This window comes from Marmota flaviventris, chromosome 12 (genome assembly GCF_047511675.1).
Source record: "Marmota flaviventris isolate mMarFla1 chromosome 12, mMarFla1.hap1, whole genome shotgun sequence".
NCBI classification, from domain to species: domain Eukaryota; kingdom Metazoa; phylum Chordata; class Mammalia; order Rodentia; family Sciuridae; genus Marmota; species Marmota flaviventris.
Genome location: NC_092509.1, coordinates 32,706,575 through 32,730,335, shown reverse-complemented (window position 1 = coordinate 32,730,335; position 23,761 = coordinate 32,706,575). Strand labels below are relative to the sequence as shown.

The 23,761-nt window shown below is 33.1% G+C and overlaps 1 protein-coding gene across 1 annotated transcript in view; it reads right to left on the bottom strand.

Annotated features, from left to right (window-relative positions):
• Positions 1-23,761, bottom strand: part of Dnajc1 (DnaJ heat shock protein family (Hsp40) member C1) — a 225,857-nt gene that overhangs the window by 65,088 nt on the left and 137,008 nt on the right. The window contains exon 8 of the mRNA XM_027928571.2: positions 19,968-20,125. Coding sequence (XP_027784372.1) covers positions 19,968-20,125 — 158 coding nt within the window. The remainder of the gene's footprint in view (positions 1-19,967; positions 20,126-23,761) is intronic.

Genomic DNA, 23,761 nt, shown 5'->3' with positions numbered 1-23,761 from the left:
TTTTGCATGCATATATATAGCATTAAGATGATCTAAAAACATTTGCTTATCTGATTTTGTAAGCATAGTAAAGTCCTAGCTCTCTGATCTTTTAGGTAAAGAATTCAGTTTTTAATTCAAATCAAAGATAGTGCTGTTTTCTAAAAAAATCCAAATTCTAGTTCTAATAAGTTTATTTACCTCTCCAGCCATGGCCTATTTCACAATATTACTGACAATATTTTATCTGTGCAGATTGGGTTTATATAAAAAGATCTGAATTATTAAGATTTCTAGGAATACATAGAGAATAACAGCAATCTAAAAAGTTTTAGGTGGGGACATAGCAGCAAAGGGACTACACAGTAATTAAAAATTTCATTCATCTTTGCAGTTTTTGATTTTTGTTGGTTTTCAAATAATTTTATTTTACACTTGCTTTTCTAATATATCCAGAACAGCTTCTAAAGATATTATCATTGATGGCTGTTGATAAGAATAAATTTTTAACTTCTCAATGGAATTTTGGGTTTGGTAGCTATACAGATATAAATTTCAAGACCTTACTAGATGAATTAATGAAATACATGTAGGAAAGGAAAAGCTACCCAGAATGAGATCCAAGGAGTTAATGGTATGAAAAATGTGACAGAAAGGTTATAAGACATAGGATATGGAGTGAGAAGGTCTAACAAACAACTAATCAGTCTCACAATGAGGCAAAAATGGGGTGGGCGATTATATGAAGAGATGATAACTGAAGTTTCAAACATTTGAATAAAAACACTAATCTATTCAAGAGGCCCAACAAATCCTCAGAAGGGAGAAAAAAAGCATTCACATCTAGAGAGAAACAAACATTCAAAGCTTCTGCACAGCAAAAGGAAGAACTGAGTAGAGATACAATCTACAGAGTAGGAGAAAACAATCTCTGCCAGCTACTCTTCCAACAGAGGATTAGTGTACTAAATATACAAAGAGCTTAAAAAGCTCAATACCAATATTAAATAAATAACAAAGCCACAAATAATCCAATAAATGAGCAAAAGAACTGAACAGACACCTCTTGAAAGAAGTACAAATGGCCAATAATTTTATGAAAAAATACTCAACATCTTTAGCCATCCAGGAAATACAAATAAAAACTAGTGTCTTACTCTAGACAGAATGGCAATTAGCAAGAATACAAATAGCAATAAACCCTGGTGAGGATGAGGAGTAAAAGGAACTCTTATACATGGTTGGTGGGAAAAAAGAAAAATAAAATAAAATTATGTCATTTTCATGAAAGGGGATGGAATAGAAAGCATCTGTTAAATGAAATAAGCCAGACTCAGAAAGATAAGTATCATGTTTTCTCTTTTATGTAGAAACTAGTTAGAAAAAATAGAAAGGAAGAAAGAAAGAAAAGGGGGGAAATACCTTGAAAATAGAAGGGAGACCAATAAGGTAGAGGAAGGGAATCAGAGGGAAGGAAAAAGGGAGGAAAGAGGAATATTAAGGAGTGAATCTGATCAAGTGTTATATGCATACACCAATATAACAATGAAGCCTACATTCTTTATCATTAATATGTGCTAATATAAAAAGCTCTTAAAGAAGCTAGGAAAGGAAAATCAAACTAAGCCCAATGCGACCAAAAGTAGGAAAAAATGAAAATGAAACAGAGAACATGAAAACAATAGAATCAATTACACAAAAAGTTGGTTCTTAGAAAAGATAAAAGTAATAAACCAAAAGTGACTGAAATAGAAAAAAGGGAAATGCAAATAATTCAATCTTTCAAAATGTTTTCCAAAAAACTCAAAAGAGAAGGGAATATTTTCTAACACATTCTATGAGGCCAGTATTACCCTCATTCCAAAATCAAAGACTTCATAAGAAAAGAAAATTATAGGCTATTATATCTATACATACTGATGCAAAAAATCTTTAAAAAATACTGGCAAAAAGACAAAAGTACATTAAAACCATTATATATCAAAAGAAATAGGATTTATACCAGGAAAATCAGGTTTTTTAAAATAAGAAAAATCTCTCAATGTAATACACCACAATAACAGAATGAAAGAAAAAAAAAGATCATCTCAACTGATGTAGAATATTTGACGAAATTCAACATCTTTTCATGAAAAAACATCCCAAAATAGAAGAAACTACCTATGATAGTTTGGTTGAGTGCCCCCCATAGGCCTATGTATTAAAGGTTACAAGGTGAGCAGTTTCCTCTACATAAGTCTTGCCATGATATGCTATCTGCTACAGGCCCAAAGGCCAAGCAACCATGGACTGAAACCTATGAAACCATGAGACAAATGTGCTAGTCAGCTTTCACCACTGTGAACAAAACATCTGACAAGAACAACTTAGATGAAGAAAGATTTATTTTGGTGCATAGTTTCAGAGTATTTATTTCATCATTGGCTGAATCCGCTGCTCTGGACTTGAGGTGAGGGAGAAATAATGGCAGAAGGGTGAGGTAGAGGAAAGCTACTTAGCTTTTAGCAGCTGGAAAGCAGAAAAATAGTGAAGATGGGGCTGGAGAGAAGATAAACCCTCCTAGGCTCACCCCCAATAATCTACTTCATCCAGCTAGGTCCCACCTCCCAGTAGTCCATCAGCCATTAATGGATTAATCTACCGATGAGGTCAGAGCCCTCATGATTCAATCACTTCCCCAAAGCCCTACATTTAAACACATGAGATTTGGGGGGATATTCCTGATTCAAATTACAAAATAAACTTTTCTCATTTTAAACTGATTATCTCAGGTACTAAGTCATAGTAATACAAAGCTGACTAACACATTGCTTCTGTTGAGGGCCACAGCCCAGTCGGGATGATGCATGGCATTTTTGCCAGAAGTAGTGGTTGAGAGGTGACGCCAGCGAGCCATTAAGATGATGACTTTTGAGTTCTCGCGGAGTTCCCATTGAGTTCCGGTTGAGCTCAAGTGCTGGTAAACTCATGGAGCAAACTGAATCCCCAGACATTGCCAGTGAGAATGTAAAATAGTTTAGCTTTAAACACGAAATTACCATATGACCCAGCAATTCCACTCAGGAATACACTCAAAATTCAAATAAATGTATACACATGTTCATCAGCAACCCTATTCAAAGTCTAAAAGGTAGGAGTAGTTCAAATGTCCATCAATGGATGAATAGATAAACAAATTATGATACTTAAAGGTGAGACAATATTATGTAGTCATAAAAGGATGGCTAGTAGCTACAATGTGGAAAAACATCAAAGTATGCTAGGCAAAAGAAAGCATAACAAAAAGTTGCATACTGTGGATTCCACTTACATGAAATATTCAGAATAAGTAAGTCCACAGAAAGAGGATACAGATTGGTGGTTGGCATATGTTGGTGGGAATGAGGAGTAACTGCTTGATAGGTATAGGTCTTCTTTTGGGGTGATGAAATGTTTTGGAGCTAAAGTTGGTAGTTGTACAGATTGTGAATGTACTTCATGCCACTGAACTCTTCACTTTTAAAAGGTTAATTTTATGTCATGCAAATTTCACCTTAATTTAAAAAAATGTTAAAACAAAAATCCTACCACACTGATATATCCACCAAAAGAGTTAAAATGGAAGAGTGAGTGAGAGAGAGAGAGAGAGAGAGAGAGAATGAATATCAAGAGTTGGCAAAGTGTGGAGCAGCGGGAATCCTCTCAAACTGGTGGATGTGTAAGTTGGTTACAATTATTTGAGAAAACTACCAGTATCTAGTAGAGCTGAACCCATATGTACATCCTAGCACAATGCTTGGTTAGTACTTGATAAATATTTATTGATTGAACTAATGGAAGTACTCACTTTTTTTAAATATGCATGATGCTAAGACACTAGGATATAAAATAAAGACATGGTTTTCTTTCCTCATAAACTGACATAAAAATCATAACATAATATATTTTGCAGGGTAAATAGTGTGGTGGTATTAGAGTCAGATTTTTGAGTCATGGCTCTACGATTTACTAACTAGCTACTATTTTGGACAAGTCTGAAAACTTTATTTCTACAAAATTTATGAAATTTCCTTCCTTTCCACTGTCACTCCACAGTTCTAGTCTACTGCTGCACACAGCACAACCACACCCCATTTCTTGCAGCTCAAAATCCAGATTTCTCACTATATTGAAATCTAAACTTCCTAATGTGGTATTCAAAAACTTCCATGTTTTGTTATCTACCTGTCTTTCCAGTAATATCTCAGATTAAATAAACTCCCACAATGCTGCAGAAGGAGTTCTGGCTGCTTTCTTATCTTGAACATGCTGTGAAATGTCTTGGCTCAACATGTCTTCCTAGAATTCACTCTCCCTGCTTTTAAGTATCATCAGGTCATATCAGAGTAATTTTTCAGTTTATATTTCCTATTTATACATTTTTTATTGGTGCAGTATAGTTATACATAATTATGGGACTTGTTATTACATATTCATCCAGGCACACAATATAATAATATAACTTGGCCAATTTCACTCCCCAGCACTTCTTCCCCCCCTCCTGCCTCTCCTTCCCTGGTCCCTTTTCTCTACTGATCTCCTTTTGATTTTCATAAGACCCATTCCCTCAATTTTCCCCCCTTTTCTTCTTTAGCTTCCACATATGACAGAAAGCATACAACCCTTTGGCTTCTTTTACTTAACATAATCATCTCTAATTCCATCTATTTCTCTGCAAATAACATAATTTCATTTTTCTTTATGGCTGAATAAAAATCCACTGTGTATATATTTTCTTTTTCCAATTATCTTTTCATGGACAACTAGACTGGTTTCATAATTTGGCTATTTTGCTGCTATAAACATGGGTATGCATGTATTGCTATAGTATGATGACTTTAATTCTTTAGGATAAACCAAGAAGTGGTGTTGCTAGGGCATATACTGATTCCATAGCTAATTTTTAAAATTTTATAATTTTTAGTTGTAGATGGACACGAGACCTTTATTTTATTTATTTTTAATGTGGTGCTGAGGCTCAAACCCAGTGAGTGGTGCTGAGGCTCAAACCCAGTGCCTCACACAAGCTAGGCAAGCGTTCTACTACTGGGCTATTATTACCCTAGCTCCCATTACTAGTTTTTTGAGAAAGTTCCATACTAATTTCCATAGTGGTTGTACTAATTTACAATCCCACCAACAATATGAGTATTCCTTTTTCTCCACATCCTCCTTTAGAATTCTTTTTTTAATAATTATTTTTTAGTTGTAGTTGGACACAATACCTTTACTTTATTTATTTATTTTTATGTGGTGCTGAGGATCGAACCCAGGGCCTCGCACATACTAGGCAAGCACTCTACCGTTGGGCCACAACACCAGCCCCTAGAATTTGTATTCTTGATGACTGCCATTCTGACTAGTGTGAGATGAAATCTCAGTGTATTTTTGATTTCCATTTCCCTAAATGCTAATGATGAACATTTTTTTCATATATTTACTGGCCATCTGTATTTCTTCTTTTGAGAAGAGTCTGTTTAACTCGTTTGCCCATTTATTAATAGGGTTATTGGCTTTTTGGTGATAAGTTTTTTGAGTTATTTATATATTCTAGATATTAATCCTCGTCACAACAGTAGGTAGGAAAGTTTTCTCCCATTCTACAGGTTCTCTCTTCACATTCCTAATTGTTTCCTTCGCTGTGCAGAAGATTTTTAATTTGATGTCATCCCATTTATTAACTCTTGGCTTTATTTCCTGAGTTTTAGGGGTCCTCATAATTTATTGATAAAGGGTCTTTGGAATGTAGTTTTCCTGAACATACAGGAGAGAAAAAAGTTGATCACATTTATGAAACTAGTCTGATACACAGGACAAATGAATAAATTAGTATTAAGAAGCATATTTTGGCTTCCTGGGCATTTTACTTAGGAATATAAAACTTACTATTTCCTCTTAACCATATTGTTGCATCATAATACCCCTTCTTAAAAGACTATCATAAGGAGCTGGGGTGGTAGCTCAGTGGTAGAACAATTGCCTAGAACGTATGAGGCACTGGGTTCAATCCTCAGCACCACATAAAAATGGTGAATATAAAAGTATTTGTCTATCAATAACTAAAAAAAATTTTAAAAAGAAGACTATCATAGGGAAAAGCCTTCTTCCATTCTATCTACTTCAATCTAATTCAATATCAAAATAAGCTTGCCCTATTAACACTAGTTGAGAATATGGAGAGATATTTCCAGGAACTTTAAAATGATGGAATTAAAGTTGTCATTTGAAAGATAAAACACATAAAGGATAAAAATGTGTAATGTGTACTGAGTAAAGTAAATTAGTGGGATCAATCTAATTCAACAATTCAATTAAATTTACCCTATAGAGAGACACTAGAGTGGATTAAAACACCAGGTTGTTTGTAGTGGGGTAGAAGAGGAATATAAGTTGCAATAATAATACAAGAATTATATCTCAGTTTTGTTTTTTCTGGAAAAAAACCCTGATATGTTTAAGAAGACTGGATACAGGGATATGTTTAAGGAGACTGGATACAATACAAAATACAAAACCTAAAACCTTTACTACAGAATATAGGAAAATAGTTTATGTTATAAAGGGAATATTAGATGCAAATGTGGAATTAAAATTTTTTCCACAGTTATCTCTAAGTTATATTTTTAAATATTATAAAAATGGTACTTTTGGAACGCATTTAACATAAATTGTCTCTTTCACGATTTCTTTCCCTTCTGTAAAAATAAAATTTAATTTAAGTATCTGTTTTATGTAACATCATAATCTTACTAAGATAGAAGTGGTTCACTTAGAGATACAAGGGGAGAAAAAGTATTCAGCTAATCAGTAATGTGATATCTGACTAGAACAAGTAGCATATCAGTTGTTAGAAAGTAGAAAGCATTCTCAAATTTCAAAGCAACACAGATATGATAAGGTTCAAGGCAGAAGAGAGCAGGTGGTATGGCTGCAGTCATTAATTATAAAATGTGCAGGCTTAACAAAAGACCCAATTAAAAGACTTAATTAGCAATATTGGCATTCTTAAAAATTTGATTTTAAGCTATTTCCATTGAATAAAGTTTTTAAGAGAAAAATAAAATTCACAACTATAAAGTAAAAGAGCTATCACAAGAGAAAAGCTGCTCAATTTTCTCTGAAAATAGTTTTTGAAAAACATTATGAAACCAAAGATAATGTTAGAGAGTATTGGTCAGTGGAATAAAATATGCTGACAAATATCTACCTTAACCATAATTTCATTAACTCTTTCAAAAAATTATCTAATTAGGATTAAGTAAAAATGAATCAAAGAGCTATGAAGAGTCTTCTGTTTTTACATATATACCTCATTTAATTCTCATAGTATTTGTTATCTAGTCATACGTATACTTGAATATATGTATGAATGCTATATAAACTGAGATTTAAGTCTTGTGTATTTTATTTGGTACTAGAAATTGAGCCCAGAGGATCTTTACCATGGAGCCATATTCCCAGTCCTGTTTATATTTTAAGACAGGGTCTCAGTTATGTTTTAAATATTACAAAAGTGGTACTTATTATAATACCTAAAAGTTGCCTAGGGCCTTGCTAAGTTGCTGAGGTTGGCCTCAAACTTGCCATTCTCCTGCCTCAGGCTCCCCAGCTGCTGGGATTATAGGCATGTGCCCACCAGACCCATCTCGTGTATGTATTTTAGACCATACAAATGTACACTTTCTAATTTTGTGCTTCTACTTCATCTTGGTATTTAAAACTCTGAAGCCAAGACTATAATCATTCTCTTTTTTCCTACTGAAAGAAAGCCACTTCAATGAAATGAGTTACTATGAATTTAATATAGAAGAAAATGAAATCTTGCTATATTGTTTAGTTTTTACTACTTAAAAGAAATGTGTCACAGTACAGAAGTATCTAGTACTTACTGGTTGTAAAAAACCATTAGGTTGCATTTGTGTGAAGAAAAATGGGTAGAAAAGAAAATCTGAATATAAATGGAAGAGTTGAAAGAAAAAACAGCTAATTTTGAGGGTGAAAGAGTTTCTTAAACTGGGAACAGGTCCCAAGTTTGTGAAGTCTAGGGTACTATGTGCAGAGCACCCTGGAGATAACAGGACTTTGGAAAGGAGTGACTACATATGTAGCCACAGAGGGAGGCCTGACAGCATAGTGAAGATGCATGGTTAGCTTGGCATTAGGGAGGGCAGCTCCCCATGGGGTTCTTGTCATGTCAGAGACTAGAGATACCACACTGGCCTAAGAGGGAGGCAACAAGCATGTGGGACTTACTTAAAAAGGAATCTGAGGACATTTTCAGATAATCCACAAAGCAGCAATTCCAACTGAGCAACTTCTTTTTTTTTTTTTTGGAACCAGGGATTGAGCTCAGGGGTACTCAACCACTGAGCCATATTCCTAGCCCTATTTTGTATTTTACTTGGAGACAGGGTCTCATTGAATTGCTTAGCGCCTTGCTTCTACTGAGGCTGGCTTTGAACTCACTATCCTCTTGCCTCAGCCTCCCAAGCTGCTGGGATTACAGGTGTGCACAACTGTGCCCAGCTGAGCAACTTCTTTTGATTGTCCTTTGGGAAAGGAATGGTATTGCAAAGAATGTCTGATGATAGACCTCTTCTGGTCCCTAGATGGAGGAGGACTTAAAGTCAGAAATTTGTTTGGAAAAACTGAGAGACTGGACTTTTTTTTTTTTTTTCAGTCTTTTGTTGTCACACAAGTTTTACCTCTAACAGAATTCTACAAAATGCTGGTACTTACTATTTGTAGAGAGTGATTTTAATAAACTTAAAATAGTGTTTTTTGAAAATATTTTTTAGTTGTAGATGGACACATATCTTTATTTTTATTTATTTATTTTTTTGTGGTGCTGAGGATTGAACCGAGGCCTCATGCATGTGAGGCAAGCGCTCTACCACTGAGCTACAACCCCAGGCCATTAAAATAGTATTCTAATAAAGAACATGCAACATATATCCAGTGAATAAATATCTCAGTTTATTGAACTATCAAATCACAGGCCTTTTCTATCTTGATGACGAAAAGAACAGTGAACTGTACTTTTAATAGTGTCATGTAATCATTTGTTAAGGTGTCTTCTATTTATTTTACCATAGTTTTAAAGAAGGATTGTGAGATTTTTTTTCTTTGTGTGCAGCTGGGGATTGAAATCAGGGCCTCATATATGCCAGGCAAGGGTCTCCCAGCCCCTTTTCTTTTTTATTCATGCTTTACTAATATGATAAACATCTTTATTACAAAAGGCCAATTCAGCAAAATATATAATTTTCTAATAGGCCAAGTTCAAATTATTCAAAAAATTTAACAAAAGGCTAATGCAGATATTCTAGTTCTAAAATTGCCATAGACAAGTTATTCTAAAAAGATAAAAATGTTTTAGGCAATGAGTGTAATAAAAACAATTTTATTAGAGGGCAAATTAATGAATGATGAAAATGTTCAGTGGCAAGCAGGTATTATCAATGACAAATATAAATAGTTGATTACTAGGGATACAACTTGAGATATATCACTGAAGACTTCATCTGTTATTAAACTAATTAAATTAAAAAGCTTTTAAAAAGAAAAGTTATTCTTAATAAAACAGATCAACCTAGGCAGTTTTAGGTAGCTGAAGATCTAACAACACTGTTTAACCAATACTCTGGTGTGCTCAGGGTTGGTCTCTTTTAGTTCCGTTTAGTCATGGGAAAGAAGCTCATTTTGGTGAGTTTAAAGTCATCTTACTGGGCTGGGGATGTGGCTCAAGCGGTAGTGCGCTTGCCTGGGCATGCGTGTGGCCCGGGTTCGATCCTCAGCACCACATACAAACAAAGATGTTGTGTCTGCCACCGAGGACTAAAAAATAAATATTAAAGTCATCTTACTAAGCAAGTAACAGAAAGGTAAAGGACTAAATGACTATAGAATAATATAAGAAATGACTTAATAAGATGGAGAGAATAAGCTGGTTAAAAAAAAATAGCAACAAACAGGCTGGTATTTATACCCTCTAAATATCCCTAAATACCAAGAGCAAAATAATTTATATAACTGTTTAAAGTGAAAAATTTTGGAGACAGAGATTGGGGAATGGATGAATCAGACCTATAGTGGGAATTTTATGTATTTTCCTGAATGTAAAGATCACATAAGGGTTTTTTAAAAATTTTTATGAGTGCATTTATAATTATACAAAATAGTGGGATTTGGATTTTCTCAAGGAGCAGTTGTGTACTGGATCCTATATACCAGCTTGTGAGAGACAAGTGTTTTCAGAAACTTTGCAAGACTGTTTAATATATCCATTAGTAAGAATTAAATTATATAACTTACATTAAATTGAATTTAAAAAGGTAATACAAACTTGGTATGCCTTATCTGAAATGCCCAGGACAAAAAGTCTTTCAGGCTTCAGAATTTTTTGGATTTTAGAAAATTTGCATAGACTTCATTGGTTAAGCATCCTACTCTGAAAATCTGAAATGCTCCAAAATCTGAAATATTTTGAGCATCATGTCAGACCTCAAAACGCTTCAGACTCTGGAACATTCTGAATTTCAGATTTTAAGATAAGGGATGTACTAACTCTAAGCTAAATTCATCACTTCCTATATTGCTGCATTTTGTTATTGTGTATGCTTTGAGGAGGTTTATATCTATTATAAACACACATGGTAGAAATATTATAAAATGGTAAACTACTACAATATATCTCTTCCCAATTGTACTTTCAGAGATATCACATTATAGTTTGGAATCAGTCATGGTGGGAGAAATGACACCACTAATATTGGTGAATACTATAAATCAAGGCTTTTTCCCTCCAAAGAATTGATTTTAAAAAATTGCCAATATATCACTCCTATGGGATATTCTAAAATTTTGATAAGGAGGGCTGGTTTAAAATTGGTAAGACTGTAGCTAGGCACAGTGGCACATGCCTACAACCCCAGCAACTCTGGAGGCTGAGGCAGGAGGATCACAGGTTTGAGGCAAGCCTAAGCAATTTAGTGAGACTCTGTCTCAAAATAAAAAATAAAAAGGCCTTGGGGTGTAGTTCAGTGATTAAGTGCTCCTGGGATCAATTTCCAGTATTTAAAAAGAAAAAAACCCATAATACAAATAATTGACCATTCTTTTCTCATAAATTGGTATAAGTCACTCATCTTTAAAGATATGACTTTGGGGATTTAATTTTGATTTGGGATCTCTCTAGCAAGAAATGAAGAGAGTAAGTGTAGAATAGAATCATCAAGAATCATTGTTGAATACTTCTCAGGACCATGCTCTTAGTTCTAACATTTAAAAACCAAAATATAAAACTTTTCAAAACACTAAATTAAAAAAAAATATATATATATGTATATGTATATACATTATATATATTTTAGTTGTAGGTGGACACAATACCTTTATTTTATTTATTTATATGTAATGCTGAGGATCAAACCCAGGGCCTTACACATGCTAGGTGAGCTCTCTACCACTAAGCCACAACCCAGCCCCAAAACACTAAATTTTTGTGAATATGGATGAGTATGAAACTGAACAGTGCAGACGTGTTCCTTAAAATTCTATTGTTTTTCAAAGTGCCTTACCACATGGAGTAAGAAAGAGGCTGCACAGACGACCCTATGTCTCATGTGTTGGCATTAACCAAATAAACTAAGCTTTTCGTATCATTTTTTAATATATTGAGGTTCTATGCAAAATGTTATTAGAAAAAAATATTCACTGAAGAAATTAAGGAAAGAAGGGAGGAAGGAAACCAGAATGTTAGAGAATGTAGGTGTGTTTGTGCGTATGGGTACATGCATGTATGTACACCATCAGAACTTATGAAAGGTATGTTTGTGTGGGTGAAACAGGTACAGTTTTAGAAGGTATATATGTATACACACATACACACACATATATGTATGAAATTGTTGGTATTTGAGACTTTAAGATTATAGAGTATGTAGATAACCTTTTAAAGGGAATAAAAAACAAGTGTAATTTTGGATCTTAACAATTACATTATTTGGGCTAAAACACAATTTTATGTGGTATATTTCATCATTTGTAAGGCAAGGGCAACTTTATCAAACTAATAGAAAAAGAAAATAAACACTTTAAAATGAGAAGTCTCAAAATTTTTAGACAATAAAAACATTGCTAGTTAGAATATTGTCTCAAGAATATAAGCAAATATCTTTCAAACTAAACAGCCTTTTGAAAATGGAAAACAAATAAATGCATTAATTTAAATGAACAGAAATGCATCTACTTTTAAGAACTCCCCCCCCCCCCCCCCCCCCCCCCGAGCAAGCAAATCAACCAGAGGAAAGTACAATAATAGCTGTAAGACAAGGTTTCATGGAAGATGAAATACTGGCTGCATGGAGGATGTTGTGGTCCATACTTTGTTTTCTTTGAGGTCTTCTACCCTAATGGTAACCAGGACCATCTAGCTTAGCTTATGAAATCTGACAAGGGTATAGCCCATGGCAATAAGGATGCAGGACAGTGATTTTATTTCTTATTTTATTCATTGCAGCCCCAGGGAGAGAGATAACGAGAACAGGAATGAAATCCACATCTCCTACATAAAACACTGTGGAACGTTACTACCAGGTCACCAGGGGGGAAAATAACATATTTTATTTTAAAAGACTTCGTTATACTATTTATGATGGAAAATCATTTGTTTTGGGTTGTCCAATAACATTAAAATCTTACTTCCATTAATCATAACTTTGAATGATTATTTTCACAAAAATTATTTGATATTTGTTTATTGGATTTAAAAAATTTAGCTACTGTTTCAGAAATGGGAAAAAAGACTACTACCAACTTATAAAATATGTCAGATGACTATAAAATAATCAGAAATAACTTTTAAAAAATTTGTTTGATTCATTTAATATTCCTACATGGATGTTTATTGTCTTTCTCTTATTGCTACACAATGTTGGAGACACTGATGAGAATCCTAGCAAATTCTGGGAGAAATTATCTGGATTTGACCTTCCTAAGAGCTGAAGAAGATTAAGAAATTCCACAGATGAATTAATGCCTAATTTACTTACATTTGTTGAGCCATGTAAAATTTTTGATATTTGAATGTTTTGACCTAAAAAATGATAAGTGAATATAATTCAATTAAATATATAACTAACAGTGACCCTGACATTCAAACATTCTCTATAAAATAGAGAAAATACTATTATATATCATTCTTGTGAGGGTTAAGTGAGCACTGCATGTACAGCACATAGGATCATTCCTGTGCTATATGTGTATACGGGGTACAACAATCATAGAGCTATGTGTCTACATGTAGTTTGTATACACAAATCCCATAGGGAAAATACCATTGGAGAAAAATAGTTGTTGGGAGTTACTGATGATAACATGTCAAATAATAAGTAACTCCCAACAACTAGTTTTCTCCAATGGTATTTTCCTTATGGGATTTGTGTATACAAACTACATGTAGACACATAGCTCTATGATTGTTTTACCCCATTTAAACCCAAGGCATCCTTCCTTAAAAGCTCATCTGTCAATTACATCATTTTACATCCGTACCTTCTAAAAGCATGTAGATAAGGTATTTCAAACCTTCCCAAATAAATACTGGACCAAAATAAAACTAGTTAGGGAGGCTTTTACATAAGTTGTTGAAAATACAAACAGCAACAAGGGTACCTGGAACATATATTTATCTTCATTTAGTTTCTACTGATGAAAAGGAAAAAAGGGAAACTTTTGAAATGAAAACTTTGAAAATCATAGCAGGATCCCAAACACGGCTAGTATAAGAAGAAAAGTTCATGTTTTAGGGTTCCTCAGTTTTTAAAATATTTTATTCTCATATCTCTAAGGAAGAAGGAGCAGACAAATTCTTATTTTTTGTAAGGTGTTAAATAAGACAACTAAACCCCAACCCTGTAGGTAATAAATAGTGATGCTAAAACTATAAGATTTGGGTCTCTCAACCTTAAGAATTCAGTATTTTGTCTCCTACTTGCCCTATTATTATGCTCTCTCAGCAGAAATTACCATGATAAATTATTTTGGACGTTGATTAATTTAACAAATATTGACTGTGAGTCTAATGTATACACATTTTTTTACAAGTTCGAAACCAGGAAAAAGTTCTAATGAGAAAAGAATATAGGCTTTGAAACAAAATAATCTGAGAAAGCAAATGCTACTTAAACACATAGTTCTACAGACAAAAATTACAGTATGACCTCACTGTATGACATCTATAATGATCCTATTTACAAATAGGGTCATATCCTGAGGTACTGGGGGTTAGGACTTTGTTATGGTTTGGACCTTAAATGTCACCCAAAGGCTCATATATTCAAGGGTTGGTCCCAAGTTGGATGGTGCTGTTGGGAGATGGTGGTACCCTTAGGAGATGGCGCCTTGGGAAAGGGAGTTAGTTCACCTGGAGTATGTGCTTAAAGGGGATGTTGGGGCACTGCCCCTCCCCCCATTTTTCTAACTGCCATACATTCATCATAATGTATTACTTTGCCACAGGCCCAAAACCAACAGGATCAAGCAACTATGGACTGAAGATTCTGAAACTATGAGGCAAAATACATATTTAAATTAAGTTAGGGCATTTTGTAACAGTGGCAGAAAGCTAACTCAGACCTTAACATGAGTTTGGGGGGAATATAACTCAATTCCTAACACAAAAATCAGAAGGAAGATGGATAAAGTAAGGGGTTTAAAATTATTGCACTGTCTGGGAAGTAGCTAAGAAATTAATACAAGATTGCAATAAGATGCATTTTACATGTTTTATATTATCCATTAAAAGAAAATGAAAAAGGAGTGTGTGTGTGTGTGTGTGTGTGTGTGTGTGTATATGTATATATATATATACACACACACACACACCTATATATATATATATACACACACACACACACACACACACACACCAAATTCACAGCAGGATAAAATGAAATATTAAAACTTAAATCAATCCAAAAGAAAGCAAAAGAGGAAAGAGCAATAAATATAAAATAAGAGGGAGTAGGGGAAATACTGGCAAATGACACTGGCCAAAGTATACTGGTATATTGTGTGCATGAATGAATAAGTAACAAAAAATTCTACTATTATGTATAATTAACATATACCAATAAAAATATGGAAACAAAACTTTATTTAAAAAAGAGGGACCAGTAGAAAGCAAATATTAAGATGACAGATTCAAATTCCAAAATGTCATCAATAATACTAAATGTAAATAGATTACTCATCCAAAATTTCAAAAACTATAACACTTTAGTAATAATAAAAATTGTAAGCAAACAGGAAGCAATATCAGAAAGATATCTGCAAAATATGCATCTATTAGGAAACTAAACATGAATAAAAAATAGCAAGGGAAATTAGAACATGTTTTAATCTTTATGAAAACCAGAATATAATTCTAAAATTTGTAGGATACAGCTAAAAGACTGAAGTATTCAAACCAATGACTCAATATTTCATCTACCTTAAGACACCAGAAAAAGAGAAAATTAAAAAGAATACAGAAAAAATTAATTTAAGAGTAGAAATCAATGCCTTACAAAGCTGAAAAACAATATAGAAAAATCAATGAAACAAAAAACTAATTTTTTAAAGATCAGTAAATTGGATGTACCTCTAGACAGCCTGATCAGGACTAAAACAGTAGATATAAATTGCTGTGCTAATACCAGCTGGACGCATGCCTGTAATCCCAGGGGTCAGAAGGCTGATGCAGGAGGATTCTGAGTTTAAGAGTCAGCCTCAGCAAAAGCCAGGTGCTAAGCAACTCAGTGAGACCCTGTCTCTAAGTAAAATACAAATAGGGCTGGGGATGTGGCTCAGTGGTTGAGTGGCCCTGAGTTCAGTCCCCAGTAAGAGGGAAAAAAATCTAATATCATAAATAAAGGTGAAATATCAATATAAATTCTACAGATATTAAAATAATAATAAGGGAACTCTAGGAACAACTCTTGTCAGTACATTCAACAACTTAGATGAAATAGTCATGTCCCTTCACAGACACAAACTATCATAGCTCACCAGAGAAGAAACAGATGAAAAATTCCACAAATGTTTCTAGAAAAGAGAAGAGAAATATCTTCCAATGCATTCTATGAGGTCAGCCTCAAATGATATGATAAGCAGACAAAAATGTTGAAATAAAGCACTAAGACCAGTATGAACACAAACTGAAAAGAAAATGAAATTCACAATATATAAAAAGTGATAATATGTAATGACCAAAGCACAGTTTGTCCCAATAACTCAAGAGTGGTTTAACATTTTAAAATCAATACAATTCACTGTATTATACATTAACAGATAAAAGAGAAAGACCATGTAACCATCCTTTTAGATGCAGAAAATAAACAATCTGGAAAAAAAAATCCAACTCCATTCATGATAAAAACTCAGCAACTAGAAATAGAAGGAATTTTCCTCAAGATGATGAAGAATATCTGTTAAAAGCCTACAGCTAGCATCATAATAAGTGATGAAAAGATAATACTTCCTGAGATCAAGAGTGAGATAAGGATGTTTTTTTCACTACTTCTTAAAAAAAACAAAAACAAACAAACAAACAAAAAACACTGAATTGGAGGTCCTATCCAATCAAAAGGCCATAAAAAGATACAGAGCTTCCAAACTGGAAACTAAGAAGCAAAACTTTCTTCACTTATAGGCAACATAATAATTTATGTAGAAAATCCTAAGGCAAGGGGTAAAGAAGCAACTAGAACTAATAAGTTAGTTGAGCAAAATTGTAGAATATAAGGTCAATATACAAAAATCAGTTCTATTTCTATGTATTAGTAAAGAACCATCAGAAATATATATATATATAAAATATATATATAATCAATTGCTTTCTAACCAAGATACCATGGCTATCCAGTGAAAAAGGATAATCTTTTCAACAAATGGAGCTGGAACATGACATAGTCATATGTAAAAAGGTTTGAATCTAAAAAAAAAAGTTTGAACTTTGACGCCTACTTCACACAATATGCAAAAGTTGAAATGGATCACAAATCTAAATGGAAGAGCAAAATTATACAACTTCTAACAGGGAACAGGAGAAAATATTAGTGACTTTAGGTTTGCAAAGATTTCCTAATTAGGACATAAAGGATTAAATATAAAAGAAAAAATTTTGTTAATGGGAACATCTGAATTAAAGACTTTTTGCTTTCAAAAGATACTTTTACTAAGAAAAATCAAGTTATAGATTGGAGGAAAATATTTGCAAAATGACTAGTAACAAAGGGCTTACATCTAAAATATATAGAAAACTTTCAAATTCAATAAACTAGGAAACAGACACTTCATAAAGTAGACACTTAGATACTTCATAAAATAAGATATTCAAATGGTAAATGAACATATGAAAATGTACTCAGATATTATCATTCAATAGAGAACTGAATTTTGGAAGCAAAATGAGATACTGTTATACATCTGCTAGAATAGCTAAAATTGAAGAGAATAGTCACAGCAAGTATAGAGCAGGATATAGAGCAACTGTAACCCTCATACACTGCTGGTGGGAATGCAAAAATAAACAGCTACTTGGGGAAACAGTTTGGCAGTTTCCTAAATATTTAATTTCCCTCCCTCCCTCCCTCCCTCCCTCCCTTCCTTCCTGCCTTCCTGCCTTCCCTCCCTCCCTCCCTTCCTTCCTTCCTTCCTTCCTGCGGTCTAGGGATTGAACCTACTGGCACTCTATCACTGAGCTCCATCCCTGCCCTTTTTATTTTTGAGACAGGGTCATGGTAAATTGCCCAGGCTGTCCTCAAACTTGTGATCCCCCTGCCTTAGCCTCCCCAAATCACTGAGATTACAGACATGTACCACTGCACCTGGCTTAAATACTTAAATTATGCCTATCACATATTCTAGACATTCTACAATTTATTCATCCTAGGGAAAAGAAAGCATATAACCACACAAAGACTTGTGTATACATAAAACAAAATGTGACTAAACTACAAGGAAAAACAAACACACCTATAATCTCAGTAGAAGATTTAAAAAAAATTTTTTTTAGTTGTAAATGGACACAATATCTTCATTGTATTTATTTATTTTTATATGGTGCTGAGGATTGAACCCAGTGCTTCACACATGCTAGGCAAGTGCTCTACCACTGAGCTACAACCCCAGGCCCTCAGGGGAAGATTTTTAACACATCTCTTGGGGGCAACTGGTTAACAAGCAATCAAAAACTGAATGATAATAACAAGAGAATTCAAAACATAGTTAATAAACTATTTGGCACATACAGAATACAGAAACTACAGTTGCACAATTCTTTCAAGAGTAAATCAAACATTTGAATAGTTGAACATAGGTATAATTGGATTGGATGCTTGTCGGCATAAGGTTTATGTATTAGGAGCCTGGTCCCTAGTGTGGCAATGTGGATGCTGATGGAACCTTTAAGAGGTGGGGTCAAGTACTTAGTCCTTAAGTCATTTGGGATATTGCCCTACGAAAGGAATGCTAGTCTCCTGAAGGGAGTTCTTCCAAGAGTAAGTAGTTATAAAAGCCTGAGCCTGACTCCTGAATCTTACTCTGGCTTCCTGCTTCAAACTGACAAGCATAAAGGGAGGTGGAACAGAGTTGAATGGGAGCCAAGTTTTTGTATTCTATCGAAATTAAGTTGGCATTAATCCTAACTAGATTGTTATAAAATAAGATGTTAATTGTAATCCCTACAGAAACCACAAAACATGCTCAGACTTGTATGTTAATTTTCATAGCACCTTCATTTATGATAGCCAAAAAGTAGAATTAACTTAAATGTCCATCAGCTGATGAATGGATAAATAGTATATCACATACCCACAAATGGAAATATTATTCAGTCACAAAAAAAAAAAAATAAAGTACTGTTACATGTTACCCTATGGATGAACCTTGAAAACATTATGCCCAATTTCAAAAGCCAAACATAAAAGGCCACATATTATATGATTCCAATTATACAAACTATCCAGAATAGGCAAATCTATATAGACGAAAAGTAGATGAGTGTTTGCCAGGGGAGAGGAGAGCAGAGAACTGAAATTAACTGCTCACAGGTACCATTAGCACTGTTTAGAGAATGAAAAGCCAAGCCAAAAATAGAATAGAAGGATTCATGTGCCAAAGACTAATTTCTGAACTCTTTACAGAGCAGTATCAAAAAAGATAGGCAATCGAATAAAAAAATAGACTTGGAAAGGCACTTCACATAAGTATTTATCAGTGTTCAGTAAACATAAGAAATGGTGTTCAATTTAATCATCAAAGGATATGAAAATTATACCATAATTAGATATCACCACAAAACTACCAGAATGGTTAAAATATAGAAGCCATGATCAAGTACTAGCTAGGATGTACAGTAATTAGAACTATCATATTTTGCTTGCTGTTGAAGGGTAAACTGAAATAAACATTTTTAAAAATGATTCAGAAATACTTACTCAAGATGATCTATGACCTGAAAGTTAACTCCAAAAATAAAATTTTATATATAGACAAACTGAAAGACATGTATGAGAATGTCTGCAAGAAAACTATTTATTATAGCCATGAACTGGAAATACCATATTTCTCTAACAAAATAAAATATACTGTTTGAAAATAATTATATAGCAATGAAAATAACCTACTAGTAAACATAATCATTAATACATAATACTGAACACAGAAAATCTGATGCAAAGGAATACAATAAAATGATTCTATTTGTAAAATTCAAAATGTGGGCAAAATACCTATGGCATTAGAAGTCATGATAATTGGAAAAAGAAAGTAGCAACTAGGAGGAAACATGGCAATGTTCTAGTAATTGATCTTAGTAATGGTTAACTTGGTGCATCTTGGATACACCTTGGTGAGCTGTATAGCTATATTTTATGTACTTTTCTGTGTTTTACTCAATTAAAACAACTTTTTAAAAGTTCATTTACCTGTTTTTTCTGTGTTCTGTTCCTGTTTTCCAGCCAATCATCCATTTGCTCCTCAATTTCTTCTATAGAAGTTCCATGATCATAAGACTGAACATACGTATTTTCTAAAGGCATGTATACAGGAAATTCGGGTTTTGGTTTTTTAACTTTCTTCTGTTCTAAAAAATATTTAAAAGAACCAGTTATTGGATGTCTTAAGAATAAAAAGGATTTAAAAATATTCTAATAGTTTAGTCATAGACCATATCATGAAAGAACACATGGACGATTTTTTAAAATCAAAACAGAACTTCTTTGTTATGAATAACCTGCTGCAGTTTTCTTGTATATTAATCACTGCATTATTTTAAAATAAAACTTAGATGCTAATAAGATGATTATGACATTATCGTTGTATCTTTAGTTTTCAAAGTACGTTTCACCAAACATTTCATTTTGGCACAATAGAAAGAGCTTTAACTTCATGTCTTAATCCTATGTTTAACATGTATTAGTTGTATAATATTGGGCAAGTAACTTAATACTTAGGATAAGTATCCATTTTTTTCTGTAAAATAAATTGGCTCTCAATAAATAGTATACATTTATATTTTCAATATTCTACAAAGACAAAAATATTAGCTGGCAACATCAGGAATAGTTATAAATACAGTCATGTGTGACATAATGATGTTTTTGTCAATGAACATATTGCCTAGTGACATCATAGCCATCTTTGTATGTGTAAGCCCACTATGATGTTCCCACAATGATGAAATTGCCTAATGACACATTTCTCAGAATGTATTCCTGCTAAGAAATGCACAACTGAAAATGGCTATCAACTGGGCTCTCTACTACATCCCATTCTGATCAGCGACTCAACATGAAGAAGCGACTCATTCTTAATTACTATCATCAAAACTTACCAAGCCTCACAACCATATTTCCATCCTCCTGTATTGGCATACATTTGATTATGTGTGCTATAATGCCAATGTAATAAAATCAGTAAATACTGAACCCATAAATATTTAAATTCAATGAGAAAAGGATTTAATAAATGATTCTGCAAAAATGGAATACTAATTTGAAAGAAAACTGGACATAATCTTGTAAACATTTTGTAAAATAAATTCCAAGTGGATAAGAGAGTTTATTTTGAAAGTAATACAAATTTTACAAATGATATTAAAAATGACATTTTTAAAAAGGAAGAGTACATCTTAACTACTGAAAACCCAGGTTTTTCAAAAGACAGATGTATCAAGAAAATAGAACATAGAATAAACGCATCAAAAAGACAAAATATAGAATAAACCTATCAAGAGACAACAGATTTCAAAAGAATATTTGCAATCCAGAGAAGAAACAGAAGATTAATATAAAGAGTATAATAAAGAGATTAAATAAATTGACAAGGGAATAGGCAACCCAATAGAAAAAAATAGGTAAAGGTCACAAATAGGCAATACACAGATGAACAAATCCATTTGGCTGAGAAACAAGAAAAGATGTTCGTACTCTCTAAAGGTTAAAGAAATGCAAATTTGAGCAATGTCAAATATGGTTGTGAACCATCAAATAGAAATTTAAAAAACTAATAATATGTGTTATTGGCAGAGAAAAAGCCATCTCTAAATTGGTGGTAAAAATGACAATTATTATAGCCTTATAGAAAAGCAGTCTATAAACATCTATTAAAATTAAAATTTAACCTTTTCCCTAGCAACAAAAGTATTAGAATGTAATTGTATGTGTGTATGTATATGAGTATGTGTGTGTATAACTATTTATTATTTTCTTTAGAGAGATATAAAACTAGTAACAATAAATGCTTATTAGTAGGAGAAATGACTGAATAATTATTGAACATGCATCCACACTGAGAAATATTAGATCCACACTGAGAAATATTAGATCACCACTGAAGTAGAGCTACAGCAATTGACTAACAGAGATTCCATGAATTTCAATAACAAAAGCAAGATGAAGAAAAGCATATAAGTCTATACATTCAGGCAAAATAACACATCTCCAAATCCCTATGTGTACATATCTGTATATGTTTGTATATATTACATATATTCATGTGAATATATTTGAATATTAGTCTATAATCCATATAGAAAAAAATATGGATTAATATACTAAGGTATGTTGGGGGAAAAATGAAGGATAGAGGAAACAGAGACAAACAATAAAGGAAAAGAGAAGAAACATCACAGTAAAAATAAATAACATATGAATGTATTTTTATATACTTTAAAAATTATTAACATAAACATAAGATTTAAAAAGGTGATACAATATAAATCTATCTGAAAGTGCAGATTTCTAAAACCACAAGTCAATAGCTTAGTAAATTTTAAATTCTGTGCCATTTTAATAATGTAGGGCTAAGTTTATATCATCTAACGTTTTATAATTGGCAAGATTTTACATATTTTTTAAAAATAGGTATTTTCAAAACTAAATGTCTTTTAGAAAATATGTTTAAGTAAATTAAAGACTTCTATTTGCTAAGCAGTCTCATCATTCCTCTAATTCTCTATCTTTAGTAACACCTATATAATCAGCATGGATCCAAGCATCATGAATTCTGGAAGTAATGAACATATCATTATTTATACTTCATTCAGGAAAAAAACAAATCTCAGACTATTTTTAGCAATATTATGAAGTTTATATGAAAAATTCTGAGTTAAATAAAAACATGGAGTATCTTGATGCTGGGGAGGGGGGCCTTATTAAAGTTTCTTAAATTTTGGCATCAAGTTTAGATAAATTGATTCCAAATGATAAAGGCCTGACAAAGGCAAAAAACAAAATCAAACCAATTAACTAAAGAAAAAATCAAATAACAAAATTAAAAATAAACAGCAAAAAAGCAAAAGTAAAACCCTGATTCATTACATGTCTGGTGAAGAGAAATGGTTTCTTCGTCCCCCCAAAATTAATTCAGTAAGATTATCAAAGGAATGATAAATGAGCCAATTATCATTTTAAGGGGGTCCTTCAGTTTAATGTTCTTTCCAAACAAAGTGGCAAGGACCTTGGACCCAGGAATAAACAAAACAAAAACAAACTAATTCTGGGACAGTGTAACTCTGTAGTGGAGCATTTCCGAGTATGCACAGGCCCTATTCAATCCCTAACACCACAAAACAAACAAATAAACAAAAACATTCTGGCACAAGTAGTCTGTTTATTACATATTTGGAAACTTAAACAACTCAATTTATAAGCCAGCTACTTTGATCAAATATTTTCTGTCTCAAAGTACAAGTGTTTATTGTGGCAGGACACATTTACCAAATAGTGATTAAGGTTCTTTGGTCAGGAACTTCAGGCTATTTTTCAGGTCTTAAGATTAATACTTGTACCTTGATAGTATTGTACAAATTAAGCAAGTCACAACATCTTAAACGTATCTTTTTTTTTTTTTATCACACACAGGTAATAGGTAATTTTTCTTGGGAAAATATTCTGACAATAACAACCATTGTTTCAGGCAAACAAGTCAGAAAAAAACTGTAGCCACACCCTCTTCCCCATACCTCTCATCTCTGTAAAGGCTAATGGGAAGATTAGACTTCTGCCATTACCAGCCTGCAATGAGGCACTCCAACTACCCCACCAGAAGGATGTGAGAGAAGGCTGAGAGGTAATGAAGATTCTCCCCTCCCTCTGTGGAGTCAGTGGAGACCACATGAGTAGGCTGGACTTTCAGGTCTACTGGGCAGTAATAAGGTATCTGTGTCTTTCCCTGACATAATAGTTTCAGAGGAAGCCTAGTGAAGAATCAGGGCTTT